Source organism: Eptatretus burgeri, chromosome 3, assembly GCF_056783735.1.
Source record: "Eptatretus burgeri isolate ZD-2024b chromosome 3, Ebu_testis_v1, whole genome shotgun sequence".
Taxonomy (NCBI): domain Eukaryota; kingdom Metazoa; phylum Chordata; class Myxini; order Myxiniformes; family Myxinidae; genus Eptatretus; species Eptatretus burgeri.
The window spans coordinates 89,713,982-89,736,111 of NC_140963.1; the positions used below are offsets into that span (position 1 = coordinate 89,713,982).

At 43.9% G+C, this 22,130-nt stretch overlaps 1 protein-coding gene and 1 long non-coding RNA gene across 6 annotated transcripts in view; one reads left to right on the top strand and one right to left on the bottom strand.

The window, feature by feature from the left end:
* The window catches only part of SKIC3 (SKI3 subunit of superkiller complex), a 119,447-nt gene that overhangs the window by 72,020 nt on the left and 25,297 nt on the right, over window positions 1-22,130 (bottom strand). For all 5 annotated transcript variants that reach the window (XM_085874432.1, XM_085874433.1, XM_085874434.1 and 2 more), the window contains 6 exons: window positions 17,857-17,997; window positions 17,542-17,649; window positions 14,094-14,236; window positions 8,348-8,437; window positions 2,318-2,421; window positions 2,041-2,167 (listed from right to left, as the gene is read on the bottom strand). In XM_085874432.1, coding sequence (XP_085730558.1) covers window positions 2,041-2,167; window positions 2,318-2,421; window positions 8,348-8,437; window positions 14,094-14,236; window positions 17,542-17,649; window positions 17,857-17,997 — 713 coding nt within the window. The remainder of the gene's footprint in view (window positions 1-2,040; window positions 2,168-2,317; window positions 2,422-8,347; window positions 8,438-14,093; window positions 14,237-17,541; window positions 17,650-17,856; window positions 17,998-22,130) is intronic.
* LOC147030414 (uncharacterized) overlaps window positions 1-22,130 on the top strand; it is an 83,198-nt gene that overhangs the window by 49,924 nt on the left and 11,144 nt on the right. The window lies entirely within an intron of this gene.

A 22,130-nucleotide genomic window follows, 5' to 3' on the forward strand; every position in this document is an offset into this window, starting at 1 on the left:
ATCTCGGATATGGAAGGACTGATTTTCTTCAAACTTGGCACAAAGACAACACATGATGGTATACACAAGCACATCATTTTGTTTCACGATTGGATCAAAGTTGGCCGACTGCTGGCCATTTTAGTTGAAAAAAACTGATCGTGAACACGTCCTCAACCATTTCTTGGACATGCATTTACCAATCTTGTTCAAACTCGGCAAACAGATAATGAATGATAGCTTTCATATGCCCGTCATTTTTTTTCAAGATCAGATCCAAGATGGCTGACTGGCAGCCATTTTGTTACTTAAGCATTCTTGACAATCGAATGCAATCTTCCATGTCACATGACCACTCAAGTCAGTTGTGCATACACATAAATTTTCTAAATATGGGCTATCCCTTTAACTCCATACAGCAAAATTACTAAAAACCATGGGGGCTATGCTATTTTATCTTTTTTCTCCTTGTTTAATCTGGTGTTGGTGTAGTGCAGGCATGATGGGTGGAATGGCCTCCTCCTGCATCCAATTTCCTTGTTAAACAGGAGTTATCTGCTGCATGCACTCTACCTGGTGGGGGTTGAATAGCAGAAAGCATCGGTGGGGTCAGGTCTTTGATGAGCCTATTGTGATGGAGCAGTTATTGGCTTCTTGAGAGGAGACATCTCAGATCTCTGAAGCCTCTAACTCCACCACATGAAAAGAGATCCAGGAGGAAAACTGGTGAATCAGTCTATTGTGAAAAGGCATGCATTATCATTCTGCAGGTAAAGGTATGTACCATGAGCAAATGGGGAAAAGGACTGGTCACGACATAAGATGCAAAATCAATGCCAGCCTTTGGAGGTCATCCGAGAGAAGTGGTCCACTCAGGACAGATCATTTGGCAAATGGTCATACCAGGGAAATGGTCCCAGTCACAAGCTGGTCACAGAATCTGACTTGTGATTTTGTCTGGCAGTTATTTTGGAGGGAAAGGGTCATGTCATGGTATTTGCCCAAATTAAACTTCTTCCTTCATATTTCAGACAATTCCGTTTTTTTCCACAAAATTGGTCAAAGAGACCACGCAGTATATTGTCTCTCACAAAGATAATGAATTGTTGAGTCATCAGCAAAGTGGTTGAGGTGGTTTGCCAGTTAAGTTGAAAAGTAATTTATAGACACAAGAAGGACAACGACTATTGGACCGAGGATAATATCCTTGGGTACGCCATCCTCAAGGAGGAGAGAAAAGAGTGTTCTATCGATAAACACAGTGAACCAGGAATGTAATGTGCTGTGGTGGGTTTTGATGAAACACAGTGAACCAGGAATGCAAGAGCTGGAAGCTAAAGGATGTCGTATGTCCAAGAAACAATCGATTTAGACCAACCTCACTTCTTGCTTGAAATTCAGATAATACATTCATTGATGAAATAACAGATTAACAGGAAGAGCGTGTCGATGGTGGAGTAGCCACGAAGGAGGCCAAATGAATGGCCAGAGATTCAAGAGCAAATTTAAGAACAGCAAATTTCAAAGTTATTTGGCTTTGATAATTTACATGATCTGCAAGCATTTACTTAACATGCAAGTTAGATATAGACCAAATATATTTGTTCTCATCTCTTGGCTGTGATGGTCTCAGTATGATTTCTGAATTCATTGAATCTGATAAAAAAAAAAAATTGCTGCTCTGGTGAGGTGGCAATTTGAGGCATCAATCATGGAGCATGTCATCATTCATAAGGTAAGATATATATCAGCCATCCCAACTGTAATCATGGATGCATAATGATCCCATGGTATCTTAAATAGGAATAGGCCTTCGGGCTGAAATCACTGTTGTATCGATCAAAAAGTTTATTAAACAAGATAAATATGTTAAATACAAATTAAGAACTCTAGGTTAATGGAATATATGAAGTTATATGTAAATTGCAATGAGATGTGGATGCAACAAAGAACATGCAGATGAGCAACTTCTCCAACATCAATGAAAAAATACAAACGACAATTGTGTTACATTGACTCAGTCACAAGTGCAAGCATTTGTTCACTTGGTAGATTACAGACCTTGAGAAAATGTGTGAAAGCCTTGTTCTTGTCAGAACGTCCAGCATCTCCCATAGCCCAGTACACTCGCCCCATCAAATCCAGGAAATGACCATTCTCAGGAGCACAGGTTGTTGCCCGAATTAACCTGTACCACAAACGATCATGGGCATCAGCACTTTCTGCCTGAGACAATTCCATCATCGCACATCCTGAAAGGTCAAATAAAATTCTGTCACTACGTTTCACCGTTGTAGCCTCAAGTCATTACAAGCTACCTTTACCAATGAGCACACACCTTTGCTCTGCTTGTACAAGGTTCCCCTCAGTGAAGGAAATCCATCCATCCAAGGCATCGATGGAAGGTGCTTCAATGCTGTGCTCACGTAGAGATAACAGCAACTGAAAAGCACAGTTGTCATGGACTGAGAAAACGAAAGCAGAATATATAAAGGATTTTTTTTTACATTCATGAAAATGAGAAAGGATTCTTCAATACAATTTGCATTAATTTTATGAACTCCAATCGGTCAAGCTAATTATTACTCAGCAGCATTCTTCCAAAAAAATGATGATCAACAAGTGTCAATTATACTTCTGAATTAAATTCATTTTTCCGTCAAACTTTATGAATACAATAGCCGGAGTACCCGGTGTTGCCCGTGGAAAAAAAATTGGAAAAAGAAAGGGGTAAATTGTGGTGCTTAATATATATCACATTTACATTGCACATTTAATTTGGACACATTTCACATTTCTTTGTCGTTGTCAGCGTTCGTCATCAGTGCTCGTGAGGTTGTTATGGAGGTTGTTGTTATTATCAGCAAGCAAGTTATTTTGCTCGCGGCGGATAAAGCCCAATCGCTCTGTCTCGATCTTGCAGTAGACAACGACCAGAAACTGCTGAAAGAGTCGTGCATCTAGAGTATGTGGTTGCCCTCTCTCACAATGATGTGGTAGCTGTAGTATTGCAGCTGTGTGAGTTTTTGCCCATCCTGTCCAGCAGTAGTCCTGCCCACCAGATGGATGCTGTAGCCATCTGTTCCATATGGGAACACTATGGGATACTGGAGTGCATCATAAGATGCATGTAGCTCATTGATGACCCATCGTGAAGTCTGAGGACAATATCTCTGGGTTCTGTTGGCTCATTGTCCATTAGGATGGCGACTTCTGGTGCAGACTGGGCGTTGCAGTGGCGTGTGTGCTCGACTTGCGGTCGCTTGTTCTCTCTGATGATGATCTGGCGCTCTTCAGAGTTGCCTCCTTCTGCAAGTACATCTCTTGCAGTCTTGAGCTCACGGACCAGAGTTATTCTCGTGAAACCACTTTGTGAGCATCTCAAGGATGTGTGGTTTGAGGCCGCTGTGGTTCCTGGCAGCTAGCTCCTTGGCATGTGAGTCCAGGAAGTAGACCTGTAGGAACTTTGGCTGGCCCTCTTCAGGCGGGAGAAAGCTGCCAATGCGGTGGAACACTTGACCTTGGATCCGGAAGCTCGGGTTCCAGCCCTGGACTTCAGCTTCCTTGTGCCCGAAGCTCGTCATCGCAAAGCTGCCATTATATGTCCGAATGTTGTCAAGGAAGTGCTTGCTGAGGGGATCTTTGACTGAGAGAAGTTCCTTCAGCAAGGGAGGAAGGGCAGGAGAAAGCTCAAGGACGACCTTGCCATCACTGCAGCACACACCCTTGGTCTCTCCCTTGAACTTGTGAGCAGAGCAGTGGGTGCAGACTTGGTCCATTTGGCCGGTGTCTGCATGAGTTGTTGGGTCAGCCGGGTCATACGTGAATGCCACCCTGTTTGCATTGTTGTGCTCTTGTGCCCGGGCCAGTGCTCGTGCTTCTGCAGTGCGGTGACGCATTGCCTCAAGTCTTGCATCACACTCTTCCTCAATCTCATTTGCTCGCCGCTGTTGTTGCCGATGAGCCTGTTCATTGAGCCTGGCTGATCGCTCCTCTTCAGTCTGATTTTGTCTCTTAGTGCGTTTTCGCTTCGCTGCAGCTGCCTTGAGACCAATGGAGCTCTTCCTTCTTTGAGGCATCTAAAATTAGAAAGTCAAATTTTTCATCAGAAACTTTGTAAACGTTCACTGGTCTGTCCATTCACTGGTCTGTCTTTGTCCTATTTTGATCAGATTGTGAATAAAAAAAGTCACGACGCGGAAAATCAATCAATTGTGGCAGAAAAACTGAAACGGCCAAAAAAAAATAAAAAAAAAATCGACCATTTCTTTTTGTTTCTTTAAACATCTAATGAGTGCTGAGTAAACTTAAAACATCTTTAGACATCCAATGAGTAATAAAAATGTAATGAGAATCAGCACCTCTGAGACATGCTGATTCTGAATATGCATTTAGTTTTGCTCTGGGATGCATAGTTCTCGAGTTATAAGAGGACAAACAAACATACACGACTACTTTATATATTTAGACAGATAGAAGATAGGAGAAGAAGACTTTATGTTTTTGTTTCTTTTGTCATATTGGCTGAATAAACATAGCTGAAAGAGGCAGTAGATCTCACTGATTGACCAATGAGAAGTATTACAAGTGACAATAAGTTGACTGCCCAATAAGGAAATGTGTCTGATGTGCATTGCCAGTTCTACAATGGAATGAACCAAAAACAGAATCAACAAGAAAAACAGCAATCGGAGATTGCAGACCCTCATCAAAGGGTAGAGGAGCTCCTTGTGAGCCAACTGCCATCCATTTCTAGTGTCCAACTGTGTCTGTGGAGTCCTCCTGCAGGTGGGTTACATTTTTTAGGAGGTTGGTGGCAGGATTTGCACTCTGACCACCGTAAAATACTTAATTCCACAAAACCCACAAATGTAAGAAAATTTGAAAACCCACTCCGTGGGAGTACCTTCTGTACGACTGCCATCCACAGGACAGCTCACCAGATTATGGGATTGGGGCAAAGCCTTTGGGGCTCCCATTCGTTGATGAGAGGAGGAAAACCATGGGGTAAACCTCCAGGATTAGATTGCGGTGGTGTGTGACGGAGTGGTGCTGAGGTGTCGTCCACCAGACCGTGGTATCCTTGGGTTAACCTGAAGCGATCGCTTTGGGTGGGTGCCTGGAATGTCCTATCCTGAAGAGAGGATGATCACCTGTGTCCGTTTTCATCTGAGCTCAAGCGTTTGGACATCGGTATTGCAGCACTCTCTGAGGTTCGGAGACCGGATAGTGGTGAGATCATGTCGGGTGGTTACACCTACTATTGGTCTGGTCGCTCTGATGGTTACCATGCCCAAGTATTTGCTCTAGCTGTGTTCAATAAGCTGACTCTGATGATAATTGAGGTAACACCGGTCAATGAGCATATGAGACAAAGGATTCATCACTCCTTGGGGGATTTCAATGCATCGACTGGAACTGAAAGGGAAGGTTATGAGATGTGTGTTGGTCCCCATGGGTCTGGAATTGTGAACCAGAATAGCACTAAGTTCCTTGACTTTGCAAGAAGTCTTGGACTTCGGGTGGATGGTTCATGGTTTCAACGCCCACAAGCTCATCGCTGGACTTGGTATTCCAATGCTGGTGGTGCGGGAAACTCTGAAGTTGCAGCTTAAATCCGGAAGAATGGTATCATCCTCGCCTAGGCTTGATGTTGGCAAGCTCAAGGATGAGAGAGTAGCTGAGGAGTTTGAAAAGAGGCTGTGTGGAGATTTGGGGGGGGGGGAGGGAGTTTGGGTGCTTTGCGGAATCTTGAAGAGTTATGGAGTGCCTTCAAGACCACCGTCATTAATGTTACCGGTGGATGTTTTGGAACTCACCAAAGGGCGCAGAAAATTTTTGTCTCTCAAACGACACTGGATACCATTGATCAGAGTCGTAGGGGCAGGCTTAATGGCAGAGCTGAGCTGTTCGGTGAGTTGAGGCATAAAACTGTACATGTGCGAAGGGTGGACAAGGAGGCCTATGTACGAGGAATCTGTTTGGGGGTAGAGCATCACCAGTGGTCAAGCGATTCTTGTCCTGCTTGCAGGGGAATTAGTGCATTGTGTTCCTCCAAGTCAGTCCCTCAGTGTACTGCAGTTGGAGCGGAGGGTTGTGGGCTCTTGACAGAGGAGTCTGAAGTGAAAGGCCACTGGGCCAGTTACTTTGAGCGGCTGCACCAGGCTGATTCACCAGCTGTCAAGTTGGATGTCAGGGGTGTTACAATCACTGTTGCTGACCCTCCAATCAACTGTGATCCACCTTCATTTGTAAAAACACAGGCTGTGGTGAACAGGTTGAAATTGGGTAAAGCTGCTGGGGTCTGTGGCATCCATGCTAAACTTCTCAAGGCTGGTGGAAATGCTGTACTCGTACCATTGCATGCAGTTATTTGCTCTGCCTGGAACACAGGCATCATCCCAATTGATTGGAATAGGGGCCTTGTTGTCCCTCTCTGGAAAGGGAAGGGTGATCACCAGGACTGCAGCAATGACGAAGAGGTGACGCTGCCTTCAGTGCCGAGTTAGGTCTTTGTTCGGATAATTCTTGATTGGATTTGCCACCACCTGCTTGAGCAACAGTGTCCACTGTCCAGAGCAGTCAGGCTTTACACCAAAGAGGTCAACGATTGACTGCATCCTTGCTCTTCGGGTCCTCATCGAATGCAGAGAGTTTCCACAGTGGCTGCTTGCAGCCTGGGTTGATCTCTGCAAAGCGTTTGATTCAATGAATCGGGATGCCCTCTGGAGGATTCTTGGTTTCGTGGGGTGCCACCAAAACTGATCAATCTGATGTCTGAACTCCACTCTGGTACTGAGAGTGCTGTGAGATGTGGTGATACCATCTCTGACTACCAGTTGTTAATGGAGTTTGTCAGGGGTGTGTAATGCCCCCCACACTTTTCAGCGGTTGTATGGACTAGATTCTGGGGAAGATGTCGGAGAGATCAAGCTGCGTTGCATTATTTGGGAATGTCAAGATCTCTGACCTTGATTTTGCAGATGATGTAGTCATCTTTGCAGAGACTCTGGATATCCTTTTGGGGGCCCTCGAGGTGCTGAATGAGGAGTCGGAGCCACTACTGGTTTCCTGGGTTAAAACTAAGATCAAGGCTTTCAATGACATCTTGTATGTTGCTATCTTGTCTGTACCTGTTTGTGGTGAGGAAGTTGAGGTGACGGAGAGATTAATTTGCCTTGGCAATGATATTCATGTCTCTGCTGGCTGTGAGCCAGAGGTCATTAGACATCTGGGTCGGGCCTGGGGAGTCATGGATTCACTGGATCACTGGTGTGGCACAGTCGGTACCTGTGCAGGAGGATGAAAGTCCGAGTGTTAAGGTCCTTGGTGCTTCCAGTCTTGCTCTTCAGATGTGAGATGGAGACTTAATTCCTTTGGTACCAGGTCTCTTCAGGGAATCCTTGGCTATCGCTGGTCGGACTTTGTGTCCAACGAGCAGTTGCTGAGAAAGAATCACATGAGATTTATCACCTGCATCGTCTGTGAACGTCAGCAGTGGCTGTATAGACATGTGGCTCATTTTCCTGATGCTGATCCTGCTTACCAGATTCCCTCAGCGAGGAAGCCTCATGAGTGGAGAAGGCCAATGGACCGACCACGTGACTCATGGTTGCAGCAGGTTGATCAGTATCTCAATGAGATGGGGATCGGCCAGACATCTGCCTGGGGGATGGCCAGACAGAGGCCTCTGAAGTACCGGCGGAAGTGGATGTAGCGACGCGCTGCTCCAGCGCATGCTCCCATACCTGACCTGACCTGATCAGGACCTGTTTTGTGTGCGGTATGTATTTTGTGTGGCAAATAAATGGAAGGATGTACTGAATGCAAGGTCGTTGATCGCAAATGAAAGGTCTAAATGGTCTAGCTGTGGATGTGTGAAGGGTCCAAAGGTCTGAAAAGTTGAAAAGGACTAAAAGGGTAAAAATGGTCAAAATGGTCTTGAGTGTCAAAAGGGTCTTCAAAGGTCGAAGGGGTGCAAAGGGTCAGAATTGTCTGAAGGGGTCTAAAGGGTTTTAAAATGTCTAATGGACAAAGCACATAGCGCTTTCCCATGTGCCTTTGTGAAAAAGTCTTCACCTGGCCTCACCTGTACACACAAGGTTTCACTTGATACAGCCTTACCCTGTTCTGCTCTAATGTTTATAAGCACTGCCCACTCTGTGCACATATTACCATACGAGTTACCTCGACCAATATTTAGTACAAGAGTTCTAACCTACTCAAACATACGGTCCATACTATTCTTAACACACTTTGTCTCTGGATCTCCCACACTTCCACATATAATAACAGTATTTTCATTGATTGCCCCTTTCTTTTTTTTTCTGCTGAAAATAATTTACAAAACCCAATGAAAAATCCTCACCTCTCTCGCCTTCTCCACCTCGCCATTGGCAAGATATGCAAATCCCATGTCCACACTCAGCTCCAGGTCATCAGGAAAAATGTTCAGCAGCTGTTGGAAGAGCCATAGTACAGTGAGATAATGTTGCAATAACACAATGATCGATGGAGGATCAGGGTCAACTTGGATCTTAGAGCAACTTGATTGATAGAATGGGGGAGCAGGGAACCAAGTGTTCCAAGAAAAAGATGATCAAAGTCAAGTGAAATGAGTGACTTGAAGGACAGATTTGGGGTGTAGGAAATGAGGAATGAAAGACAGTGAATGAAGTTGGGTGAGAGAGGTGTAATATACTCAATGAACAGAGACGAAGACTCTGAAGTGAGAACAATAGGTTTATTCCAGACACGGGCATAACACAGTACCCCATCGGAACATGGGAGGCTCATATGACTCTCCTTAACCACACCCTGGTGCACCCATGTACGTATGCATTCGCATAAACTACTGATACATCACATCTCCACCCCCCCCCCTTTTTTTACTGCTGTGGGTTTCTCAATAAGGGGTACAGGGTCGGGAAGGAGTTCAGGTACATTGATGGGTGAAAAGCTTTCATAAGAAAACACCTCAGGTTCAAACACAGGTGGTGTTGATACAGGAGTGGGTGACAAAGACACTTGAGCCAATTCAATGTTTGGCTCCCCATGACATAACCTGAGTTGGTCAACATGTTTACATATGCAATTTATTCATCTACCATCACACAACTTCACAAGAAACATCATTTCACCAATGTTATCGATAATGCCAGATAACAACTTGGTTCCACATCTGGAGTTCAACACGAATACAGGATCATTGATCTGGAAGTTGCAGTACACAGACGTTTGGTGATGATTATGTTTATGTTGATACTTGTTATTCTCTACCTGGACCGTTACGTCTGGGTGCACTTATGAAAGCAGTGTTGTCAATTCACAACCCAACAGAAGCTTGGCAGGTAGGTGACCGGTGGTTTGATGTGGTCTGTTGTGGTAGTTGAGCAACACACGAGCAAGACGAGATTGAATGGAGCCTTGCTTGACGCAGCTGAGACTATTCTTGATGATCTGAACAGCACGTTCAGCTTGACCATTACTGGCAGGTTTGTAGGAGGCAGATGTGAAGTGCTTAATGCCATTCATTTTACAAAAGTTCTGAAACTCTGAACTCGTAAATGATGATCCATTATCTGATACAATGGAGTTCAGAATACCATGTTGTGCAAACATGGTACGTGGAGCATCAATTGTTACAGCAGAGAATGAGGATGGCAACACGAGAGCTTCAATCCATTTGGAGTGGGCATCAACTACCATAAGGAAGAGTTTCCCTTGAAATTGACCAGCATGGTCGGTGTAGTCTAGACCATGGCTTTGATGGCCATGACCACATGGCCAATGGAGACTGTGACGGTGTCTTGGCATGGGCTTGACAAGTGTAACAATGGCATGCACTGCACTCGATGTCACTGTCCAAACCAGGCCAGCAAACATGGGCTCCGGCAATAGCCTTCATGGTGACTATGCCTGGATAAGCATTGTCGCTTGGCTACCCCAAAGCAGGCAGTCTGCATCAACGGAGAGCCCATCTTTCCGGATGAGGTATGGGTTTTCCCCTTCCGGTAGTGATGCCCAATCACCTAACATAACACAGCATTTAATTTGTGGCAAATCTGGATTGCTATTGGTAGCACAAGCAATCTGCTTAGTGCTTACGGGTGCCTCATTGTGAATGGCATTAACCACGAGATGAATATCATCGTCAGATTGTGGAGGTTCTGGGATGGTTACAGGAAGCGGCAAGTGACTGAGCACGTCAGCACAGTACGTTTCCTTACCCAGGCCATAAACCAATGAAGTCATAAACCAGCAAGGGTCAATGCCCAACGTTGTACATGACCCGATGATGTGGGAAGGATGGCTCTGGTTTCTCCCAGGAGACCTAACAAGGGTTTGTGATCAGTCTCAAAGGTAATATGTCTTCCAAAGACATATTGGTGGATCTTTAAGGTGCCCCAGACACACGCTAATGCCTATCGCTCTACTTGATCATAGCGATGTTCAATGTCAGATAGTGTTCGTGATGCATACGCAACAGGCTGCAGATTACCGGTTCCATTTGTTTACAGCAATGCACACCCGATGCCATATGAAGAGCTATCACAACTAAGAATAAGTTCCTTGGATGGGTTAAATGGACAAGTAATGGCGAGGAAGACAGCATGGTTTTAACGGCTTTGAACGCTCTTGTTTGGGCAGCTTCCCATTTCCAGATGCTTTTCCTGAGGAGAACATGTAGAGGCTCAACGGTTGTGCTTAGTTGAAGCAGGAAATTATCAAAGTAGATCAACATACCCAAGAATGCACAAAGTTCTAAAATGTTTTGTGGCATTGGTGCATTCGCAATTGCTTCAATTTTGCTCGGAAAGGGCAAAATGCCTTGACAGGAGATTTGATGACCCAGATAGTCAACTTCATGTGCCATAAAGGTACACTCTCATGCCTTCGGCGTAAGCCAGCTTGTGACAGCCCATTGAGGACTTCATTTAGTTTCTTGAGGTGTTCATGTTGTGACTTGCCAGTCACTAGCATGTCGTTCTGAAATACGACTGTCTTTGGTGCAGTTTTCAATAACGTCTCCGTCTTGCGTTGGAAGATTGGTGCAGCAGAGCACATGCCAAATGGGCATCTGTTTTACATGTAGAGTCCTCGATGAGTGTTGATACATGTGTATTGTATCGGACTTGGAATCACCATGCAATTCCATTTGAGCATAGGCATTGCTGAAGTAAAGCTTAGTGAATGTCTGGCCACCCACGAGAGTGGTGAACAGATCCTCTGCTTTGGGCAACGGGTCGTGTGGAAGAAATTTGGTTCTTCTCTTTTGGAGTCTGAAACCATTTATTAACAGCACACATCAAGTACAAATAACAACAAACATGTGCATGAGAAAAAGGATAACAAGACAAGCGATAACAAACACGATCCTCTTTCTGCTTAAAATGCACAGAGCAATTGTTTTTATACTATTCTGGACAGCAAAAGATATGGGAGGGCTAAACATCTGGCAAGGGTGAATTGGGGGGCAGCAAGCTTGAGAAAGGGAACTGCAGACATGGCCACTTTGGGAGGGAAGGGGTGATAGACATGCTCAGGTCATGATTGCAGCATGGAAATGTGAGGCCGGCCGTGAGAAGGAGAGGGTGACAACATGGTTAAGACAAAATATGAAGAGGCTCAGTGAATGGAGACACAAGCCTAATACTTTGATCATACCTTCCGTTCACCATTGAGTAACCAGATTCTCAAAATACGACATTCCATTTTATGCTGTCATATAATCGTCCCAAGACAACAAGGCATCTGTTGCAATCGCCTTTCAGGAGTTATTTAATTGCCACCAGACAAGAGGCGCCAGCAGCAAAGCGCCCTTCTCTTGAGTAGCAGAGCAGTTTCATTTAAACATTGGAAATACTAATTTCAATGAGATAAAGCACATGCGATTTAGTAAGATACCATTTTATCTTGTCTGAATATCATCTACATCACGATGGGGATCAAAAGACTATAAAAGAGATTTTACTCACAATCAATTTGATTTCAGTACAAAAAAGTTTATTGCTCCGTTTACGAGGAAAAGGATAACAAGACAAGCAATAACAAATAAAAACAATTGCTCTGTGCATTTTGAGAAGAGGATCATGTTTGTTATTGCTTTTCTTGTTGTCCCTTTACCCATGCACATGTTTGTTGTTATTTGTATTTGATGTGTGCTGTTAATAAATGGTTTCAGACTCCGAAAGAGAAGAACTGAATTTCTTCCACAGTTGCCATCCAGCTTTGAATAGCAGTTGATCGTCATTTTGTAGTCCCAACAAATACACACTGTTCCATCTGCTTTGAGTATTGGAATGATAGGTGCTGCCCAGTCAGAGTACTCGACTGGTGAGATGATGCCCTCACTCTGCAGGTAGTCAAGCTCACATTCGATCATTGATCGCATCATATAGAGCACAGGTCGAGCCTTATGGAACAATGGTTGAGCATCTGCAGAAACATGAATCCTCACTTTTGGCCCTGCAAAAGTGCCAACACTATCGCTGAACAGCTAGGGTACTTGTTAAGCACAGTATCGTATCCAGCATCAGAGTTTGAGACTGTTTATGTCACTCCAATTAAGTCTGATTATTCGTAACCAATCTCGGCCGAAGAGGGTTGGTCCTTCTCTACGCACTATCAGTAGTGGTAGTACATGAATACTGTTTCCATATCCTACAGTTACGTTAGCTGAGCCAACTGCAGGAATCACCTCCTTGATGTATGTTCTTAAGTCAGTAGATACAGGCCGGAGTGCAGGAGCCTTTCTCGGAGGGTAGATGGAGGTGAACTTGCTCTCGCTCATAATTGTTCTGGAAGCGCCAGCATCAACTTCCATCCTCTCCGGGATCTTATCGATTGTTACATCAACTATAATTGGAGCACCGGTGCTCTTTGTTCCAACAGAGAAAACCTCATAAAGTTCCTCACTTGATTCTCGGCTGTAGGCTGTGCTCTGTGACCTATCGTCCGCTGCATCATGGTTCATCCCAATGTGATAATCAGGAGAAAAGTTCTTCAACTTGGATCGAGAACAACGATACTTCAAGTGTCCCTGCTTACCACAGTTGTCACAGGTATCATTCCTGTACCGACATTGGAAAACTTGATGATTAATACCACAACACCAACAAGTTACCGCAACCTTCCGGGTAGATTCAGAAATGTCAGGAGGTGGAGGTGAATTTGGTGGCTTGCTAAAACACTTTTGCTTGTAGCCAAAAGTTACCTTGTTAACTGATGAGTCCTGCTGGATAACTTTTGACTTGTTAGAGATGACACGCAGGCTCTTGGCAGTTTGCTTCGACACAGTGGCTGCTTCCATGCCGTTAGCCAAAATGGGGTCGTATTCAGCAAGGAGTTTCCACAGAATTGAGTCATCATTGATGCCTTTTATAAAGAAATCACGTAACATCTCTTCGAGTTTATCTGTAAACTCACAAAGTTCGGCAAGTCGGCGTAAATCAGCCACAAACTCGGATGCTGACTGACCATCTTGACAATGGTGGGTATAAAATCTATATCTCGAGATGATCTTACACAGTTTAGGGTGGTAATGTCTTTTCACGAGATTGACGAGCTCTTCATATGACAGAAGGTTTGGCTGGGACATTAAGATCTTTGATGAGGCTGGACGTTGGAGCGCCGCATACAGTCAGTAATACAGCTCGCCGCCTTTCAGCATCCTCATCGCTATCCATTTTGTTTTCCACGAAGTACTGCTTCAGACGATCAGTCGAGTCTTCCCAATCATCCCTCACTGCGAATTCATGGAGTCTGCCGATGCACGAAGACATCCTCGTCACTACGATAATGTACTCGATCGACAGGGATGAAGGGCTCTAAAGTAGGAACAATAGGTTTATTTCGGACACGGGCAGAACACAGCACAGCATAGCACCCCATCGGAACATGAGCGGGTCACGTCACTCTCCTTAACCACGCCCCGGTACACCCATGCATGTATGCAGAAGTATAAACTACTGATGCATCACAAGAGGAAAAGGCTGAAGTTTACTGGTAAACAAGAGTCAAAGGAAGCCATATGCAAGGGAAGCTAAAGAGCCAGAGAGGCCTTGGTGAACAAGAGCTTAAAGATCAAGGGAAGACAAGGAGCAGGCAAATACCTCTGTATAGACAGATATAGCTTCTGCATGATAGCTCTCATTCGGATGTCTCATCAATGCTCTCGCTCTGTGTCGGAGAAGCTTGTTGCGAAATGTCTCATTGTCACAACCACTTGTCATATCCTTGTTAAGCTGCAGCAAACCTGAAAGAAAAAAATGTATACATACTTGGCATGAGGTGAACCCGAACATTACAAAGTTCAGAAAAATATTCAGGTTTGTGTTCCAAATGGACAGTTTCCACTTTGAACAATGTGTTTTCTGTGGACAATGTTTCGCCCAAAATGTGTTTAGGTTTTTGTCTGAACCAAATGTCGTTCGGTTTTGCCTGTACTGAAAAGCTTTTCCCCCTGAACATGAATGCATTAATTGTAAGTTTTTGTTTTATCGAGGGCAAGAGGGCAACTCAACTCTCTGTCATTCGGTGTATAATCAGATTTTATCTGATTCGGAACAGCATTCATTCCTATGTAGATCTGTTGTGTTCTTCTCTTTTCCTTCTTCTTCTTCTTCTTCTTCTTCTTCTTCTTGTCTATTTTTGGCCTTCACAAAAACTAATCAGTAACAATGCAAGCTATCAATAATGATGAATGAGTTTAATGATTTGTAATAATATTCTTATGGATTTGGCCTTAGGGATAAAATGAGGTATCTAGATTGTAATAACTATTTCATAATGCATGTTTGAATAAGTACAATGTAATTCCTGTGATTAATAAAAGGTATCGAGCACGTGTTGGGAAAGATCTACCCCCCCCAGCCCCCCACCACAAGTGTCTGTATCAACACACACCTTTCCCCCCTCCATACATTCTTGAACCTTCTCCCATTGTAATCTGTCCTTAAATGGCTTTTCTTCTTAAGTTTACAGCCAATCAGTGCAACCCATTAGCGCAATCGTGGGTTCAGTGCAAGGACATGAGGCGCCAGCAGATACATGACCATATATGGACATCTGGCATGCTTAAGGCCACTGGACCGCCCAAGGTGTAGAATTTCCCCAGCTTGACTTGCCAATCAGCGCAGGCCATCGATCATCACCTGACGGGCCGCATAGGCCAATGGGTGCGAGGCGCGGGTGGTCCGGCACACCCCGCAGGCCTTAATACATGCCTGGACACTTTGCTTGATCTGACTCTTGCTTCTATGTCCCTACTGCTGGTGGTTGGTTGCTGTCCCTGCATACCTGCCCACTTTGAGGTGCCTCCCCAACCCACTGTTCTGGTGGTTCACTTACAACTCCGTTGGATTGGCACGCAACGCACCACAAGGACAGCCCCGGACTGATCTACTAAGTGCCAGGAGGAAAGAAAGAACATCGCTGCATGTACGAACATCGCCGTGTGGAGCGGGTTTCCCTCTTCTCTCTATCTCCTCTATTTTCTCTCTGTCCCGTGTGCCCCAAGTGAATGAGATAAGGCCATAGTTGTTTAAGCTGTTGTGGATCCAAGGGCATTTGGTTTTCTTTATAATCATTTGTTGCAGTTCGTGATTGCCACAGTATGGCCGTGTTCTTCTTCTTCTTCTTCCCCTCCACCACAACCCCAATTTTCTTGTTATAAACTCTTTCTTGTTAATGAGTACTTGTGTGTACAGTCATCAGGAGCAGGCTCCATTGCACATTGTAAATTGGCAAATTTGACAGGCTGATTGGGTTTGCATGAAGCACTGCAATTAGCGGACCAATGATGGCCAATTTGTCAGGCGGATTTGCTGTGGTTGTGAGATTTTAAATGCCGATTCACGCCAAATTAACCCGGCAGATGTGGAGACCTTTTCGACCCATCTGAGTGTGTGGCTGAGGACGCGTGACCGTAACAATACTAAACACTAAAGTAAACATATGTTGCCACTGCATGCAGCTTTATTTCATACTGTCGACTCCTTCATGAGACATGTTGCAGTATAGTTGCTGTAAACTAATCAGCATTTAACATTACTTTGTTTTAATCCCTTTTGTAACATGAGGCAATTCTGCACTGTTATTTGGGAGCTCTGCTTTTCTCAAAACCTTCTCTATTCCATTTCTCCTAAAGGGACAAAAAGTATGAAAGATGAGGATTTTGCCATTTCCGACTGGGCATCCACATAATTTGCCTGTCCTGTGCATGTGAACACGTCACCAAACTTTGTTCGTTCGTTTGGCTGCGTGCACAAATTTTGGTGGCTGAGCATTTTGCGGACATCGACGTCTATGAACATTCACCCGACCTAACACAAACTTTTCCAAACTTCAGACTTTTAACGTGTTCGCACCACGTCTAATACGTACCTGGATATCGATTTTAATAAAAAGGATGAGATTTCCAAAAGCATGAAAGAGGATCGATGTATGCATGTTGAAACATGCTTATCTACTCTGGTCATGTCGTTAATGCCTCCTGGCAAACATGAGCTGATTTATCAAAAGAGGTGGAGAATTACAAGAAGACAAAATAAAATGTGACAACACAACAAAGGATAATTAAAGAATCACCAATTTTGGGAATAACATGTTGGTTAGTGGTTTCGTGCCCTGAAACTGAGAGCAATGTGTAATCGCTTATCAAACCAACAATCATTAGCTTAATTGGATTGTTTAAAAAAAAAAAACACGAAGAAAACTAAAGGGGGAGCACTCGGTTGAGTGCAAAACCTCCGCCGCCAATACTGCTGGGTCACTTAAGTGAACCTGATATCCTATTCATTGTAGGTCAAAACAGATCAGACTCTACTGAACCATGAATGAATAAACTAAACTAGATCGACGTGCATGTAGAAATGGCAAAAAAATAAAATCGAAATTTTTTTGAAAAAAAAAGTTGCAAAATTTCTGTTTGTTTTTTTCTCACGAATTTTTTTTGGGGTTGGAAATCACTTAAAACAAGTAGAAATGCAAAAAAAAAAAATGCTTTTATTTTTCCAATAAAATCGAAATTTTTTTGAAAAAAAGTTTGTTTTTTTGGACCAAGTCCAAAATTTAATGGCATGATCCTTGGAGCATACCTAATCCCCCCCCCCCAAGTTCCGTCGAAATTCGTCGAGGAGTTTTTCCGTAATACTGTTCACAAACAAACAAACAGACAGGGGTGAAAACAGTAACCTCCGTCCATCTTCGATGGCGGAGGTTAAAAAAGGTGACCACATTGGTAAGATAGGGTATCATCTAATGTTCGACAACCAACATGCTTTACATTTTGTTCCGAACTGTTAGCTGAAAGAGGGCATGCTCATTGATGCAACACTCTGCCTGCAAAGCCCCAGGATGACAATATATACTGGGGTCAGGTATCAAACCAGACGAGAGAGCTCAAAGGCAGGTATACGACCTCTCAGCCACCCTTTCAACATATGAAATTTGATATTGATAAGGAAACAAGATGATTGAACAATCTTACCCTGGCACCTTTTGTATTAGACAAATACAAAGCACAGGAAATGAATGATGTGAATCGGTCAGTTGATTTACCTTTCGCGGTGCATACAAGACAGCCTTCAAAATCATAAGAGCGCAGCAAGGCTTCCGCCAACAGGACACGTCCAGCTAACGCAGGGGTTCCAGAAAGCTGATCAACTCCTACGGTTTGAACATCAGTCCAATCATTTATCTATTATCAAATGTCAACCAGTGCAGATGTAAAAAAAAAGAAAAATAACTTTAAAAAATAAATAAATAAATAAACTTCCTTTTGCCTGCAAAGCGTTATTAGCAATTAAATAAGCATGAGTGATCGTATGTGCTCGAAATTCTTGATGCATAATATAAGGAAGCCACATTGCTCACCTTTGCTCAATAAAGACTTTGCTTCTGCTGCAGCACCGGCACGAAGCTTGGCCATGCCAGAACCAAGCACAGCAAGGCTATGGCCCGGAACCAAAGCATCCAATTGAGTGAAGCAGTTAACTGCCTCTTTTCCACCGTCACCTACATCGCAGTTCACAACATAACATATACACTTTAATGCTCATATCGTGACCTACTTATTCTCCAAATTGAAACGCACTCACCCAACCCCAAAATTATTTAAAAGGCTCAACTTCACAACTAAAGGCTCAACTTCTCATCTTGTATCCACAACCCCTCTATCCGTACCCACCCTTCCCAGTCACACCAAACTGCTCCTGGACTCTGTGACTTTTGCACTGGAGAGGTGGAGAAGTTTCTGGCAACATTAGAATCTGATTCTGCAACTGGACCAGCCGAAATCAGTTCATGTGTCCTAAAAACCTGCTATGCTGCTCTTGCACTTCCTCTCTCTGCCATTTTCATCTTGCCATTTGCCAGAGGTTAATTTCCATCTGCTTCGTATTCAGCCAACATCACAGCATTACATAAAATGGTGTAAAAAAAAATGGATCTCCTCAACTCCAGACCAATCAGCTTACTTCCAATCATCAGCAAGGTCATGGAATCCATCACCACATAAAAGGTGCAAAAATGGATCCCCTTAACGACAGACCTGTCGGCTTACTTCCCATAATCAACAAAGTCATGGAATCAATCATCACAGTTGATATGAAATCCTTCCTTTTTTTCCCCCATAAACCTCATCTTACATCACCAACTTGCTGTCAGACCAGGTTACTCCACCTTGAACATGCTGCTTCTACTCTCCCAACAATGGATGGAGGCCCTCAGTATCAGACATGAGATCAGGGTTTTCTCTCTGGACATATCTTAAGCTTTCAAAACAGTCTGACATCCCACCTTGCTCTCCAAACTCTCTGCCTATGACATCCAAAGCAAACTCCACTCTTGAGTTACTGACTTACTCCACTCTCGTAGCCAATGTGTGGCTCTCAACGGAATCCTTTAATCTCCTCTCCCTAACAAGGCTGGAGTGCCCCAAGGCAGTGTTCTTGACCCTATCTTATTCCGAATCCTCATCAATGATCTCTCTAACTCTCTGGAAAATTATTTTTCTCTTTGATGACTCCACCCTCCACCATGACATTCCTCATCCTTCAGATAGGCATGCTACAGCCTCTTCCCTCACTTCAGACCTTGAAAAAAAAAAATCACAAACTGATCAAACACTTGGAATATGTCTTTTAACCCTGAGAAATCCCACACACTCATTCTCTTTTTCCGAAAGGACCATTTGGTAAACCAACCCCCTCTACTTTCTTCACAATGCTTTCGAAGAAGTTCAGTCACTCAAACTCCTGGGTCTCACTCTCAGCCATGATCTTTCTTGGGCAAGCCACATTTCAAAGTTGGATTCCAAAACCAATTGCTGACTGGGCATCCTCCATCATGCAAAGTCCTTCCTTGGCACACCTGAACTTCAATCCACGAACAAGGCTTTCATCCGTGGTTAATGGTAGCTTGATGGTATACTGCTTTCCCCTCTGGCTTGCACCCCTGCCTCCCACCTTGCTCAGCTTAACGCCATGGAAAACAAGGCTTTCAAGATCTTTCGAATCTCCTGCGAGGAAGTCGAGTCTATGGGTCGATCACTTTGCTATCGCCGACAGGTTAGTGGTCTGTCTTCCACCGCATCCTTTCTGGTCTTGCACCCTTTTCCCTCTCTGTACTTTATGTCCCCCAGGTATCCGCAGGGCACACGCAATCCATCAGCAACACCCTTCTGGTGAAACTCTTAAAGTTAAGAATCACTGCTCACCTCCACTAATTTATGCCTGATGTTGGCTTAATGGTTAGGGTGGCAGGCTTTGGATCCAAGAGTCCTGAGTTCAAATCCCGCTCAGCTGTTGAATTAATACCAGGTGGGGTTAACTCGGCCTGTCATCCTTCCGAGGTCGGCAAAATGAGTGCCAGCTTGCTGGTATAGTGTATCGGAGTGACGACCCAACCAGAATTGTGCCTAATAGCCAAGGAGACTGCTTAGGCAGCACCATCGCTCTGCACAGAGAATGGTCCCAATCTCCTCTCCTCCTCCACTCATTTGTTCCTCTTTTCCCCACCTGTGGAACCTCCTTCCACACTCTCTTCAATCTCATCCTTCCCTCCAGGTCTTCAAGGCAGATATTCACCATCATCTCAGATCTTCCCCCATCCAAAACCATGATATTTTCTACACCCATTAAACCACCCCTACCTCCCTCCCCCAATCCCCCAAAACAATTTTGCTTCTGTGTCCATCTTGTCCACAATTTGTGTTCTCCCTCCCCTCATCGTTACCCATCTCTCTTGTTTGTCTGTCTCAGTCTATTTTCTCCTTCAGACTTGCTGTTGGCACCCCCTCCCCTTCTCTTTCTGCTTTTTGTCCTTTTGTTACATTGTGTCCTGATCCATTCTGTGTTCTTGCACTTCCATTAGCCTTGACTCTATATTCACACAAAATTCCCTCGTCCCAACTGTCTCTCATAATTTTTTCTGCTGGCATTTTCAATCGTATTTTGTTGTTGTAGAAACCTCAAATACTCTATGATAAGAGAGAGTTTATAGAGCACCTTACCCCACACAGTCTTGAGAAAAAGAGGACTTGGGGAGGGTCTTCAAGCGGTAAATTGGATTGGTCGAGATGACATAAAATGCCGTAATATTTTGTCCAAGTACTGCTAAAGGCCCGGTCACACCTTGACGTTTTAGCCAGCGATGGCAACGTATTAAAATGTATGTAAAACGCTGGCTTACGTTGAACTTTTGATGTTTTTTTTAAAGATTCGGACGTATTCATAGCGACTTGGTCTTATGTATAACGCATTGGTAATGGACACAGAACGTTTCGTTGTGTTATAGATAACTTATACCAACGAATGCTGAACCTGTTGTCGGCCTACACAACCGATGCCCAACGATAGTCTAACTTAGGCATAGCGCGTTGCACGCATCGCCGACCATGTCGTGATGTAGCCTATTAAAAGGCTGACGCACAACGATTCGAATCATAACTGCCGTAGAATGGAAGTGTCAACATCGCGGTCACACCTTGGCGATCTTGCCAGCGTATGCCGACCTAAGAAAAATGTGTCTAAAACGTTGGGGCACGTCAAATAGGGTATGAGTAAGTTTGGTATACGTGAGTAGAACGCTAAAGCACGCTATCATACATCGTAGTAAGTAGAGTACGTCAAGAAATTTTAAACATGTTCAAAATTTTACGACGTACTCGGCGTATGACACACGTTCCGCATGCGATGGGGATAAGTTTTACACACGATATGCGGACGCTTACACACATCCACAAAGGCTACTTATAAGCTACTCATAAGTCGAAACACGTCGCGGTAATGTCTTTTTTACGCGAAACTTATTTCTAACTTATGTTTGACGTGCTTTGAACCAATTCGGAACGTAGTCCCAACACACAGACGTATGTAGACGTATTCCAATGACGTCTTCCGGTCGACAAAAAAAATAAATGAACGTGTTTCTAGGTTACAACTGCCATATAAAGACGTGTTCCCAGCAGTTTTGGGAATTGGTATATAAAAATGCTGCTCATAAAAGGGGAACCCAACAGTGTTTTCGAGTCCTTTTTGAGTCGATGTCCATGTCAGCAGTAACAGCATCAGTATCAGTATTAGTATTAGTAGTCGTTTGTTCATGTTGGCAGTAGTAGGTGAGTGTGAGGGGGAGGGTGTGGGTTATGATGGATCGTCCTTGCGTTTAACGATTTAAATGATAAACTCAACGATTTAAATGGCTGCATCTCCACTATTGAAAGTAGACGCTTGCGCTCAACAATTGGATTTTTTTTAACACTCAACGACTTTTAAACGGTACCACTCAACTATTTTCATTGTTTACAATGAACGATTTAAATTGCTGTCACTCGCCTTTGTTTTTTGACGCTGGCGCTCGGAAATTTTAATTGTTTCTATTGAACGTGCTAAATCGCTCAAACCCCACTATTGAAAGTAGACGCTTGCGCTCAACAATTGGATTTTTTTTACACTCAACGACTTTTAAACGGTACCACTCAACTATTTTCATTGTTTACAATGAACGATTTAAATTGCTGTCACTCGCCTGTTTTTTGACGCTGGGGTTTGGAAATTTGAAGCGTTTCTTCTGAACGTGTTAAAACGCTCAAACTCGACTATTTTAAATAGACGCTGCCGATGGACAATTGGAATCATAGCCAAGCT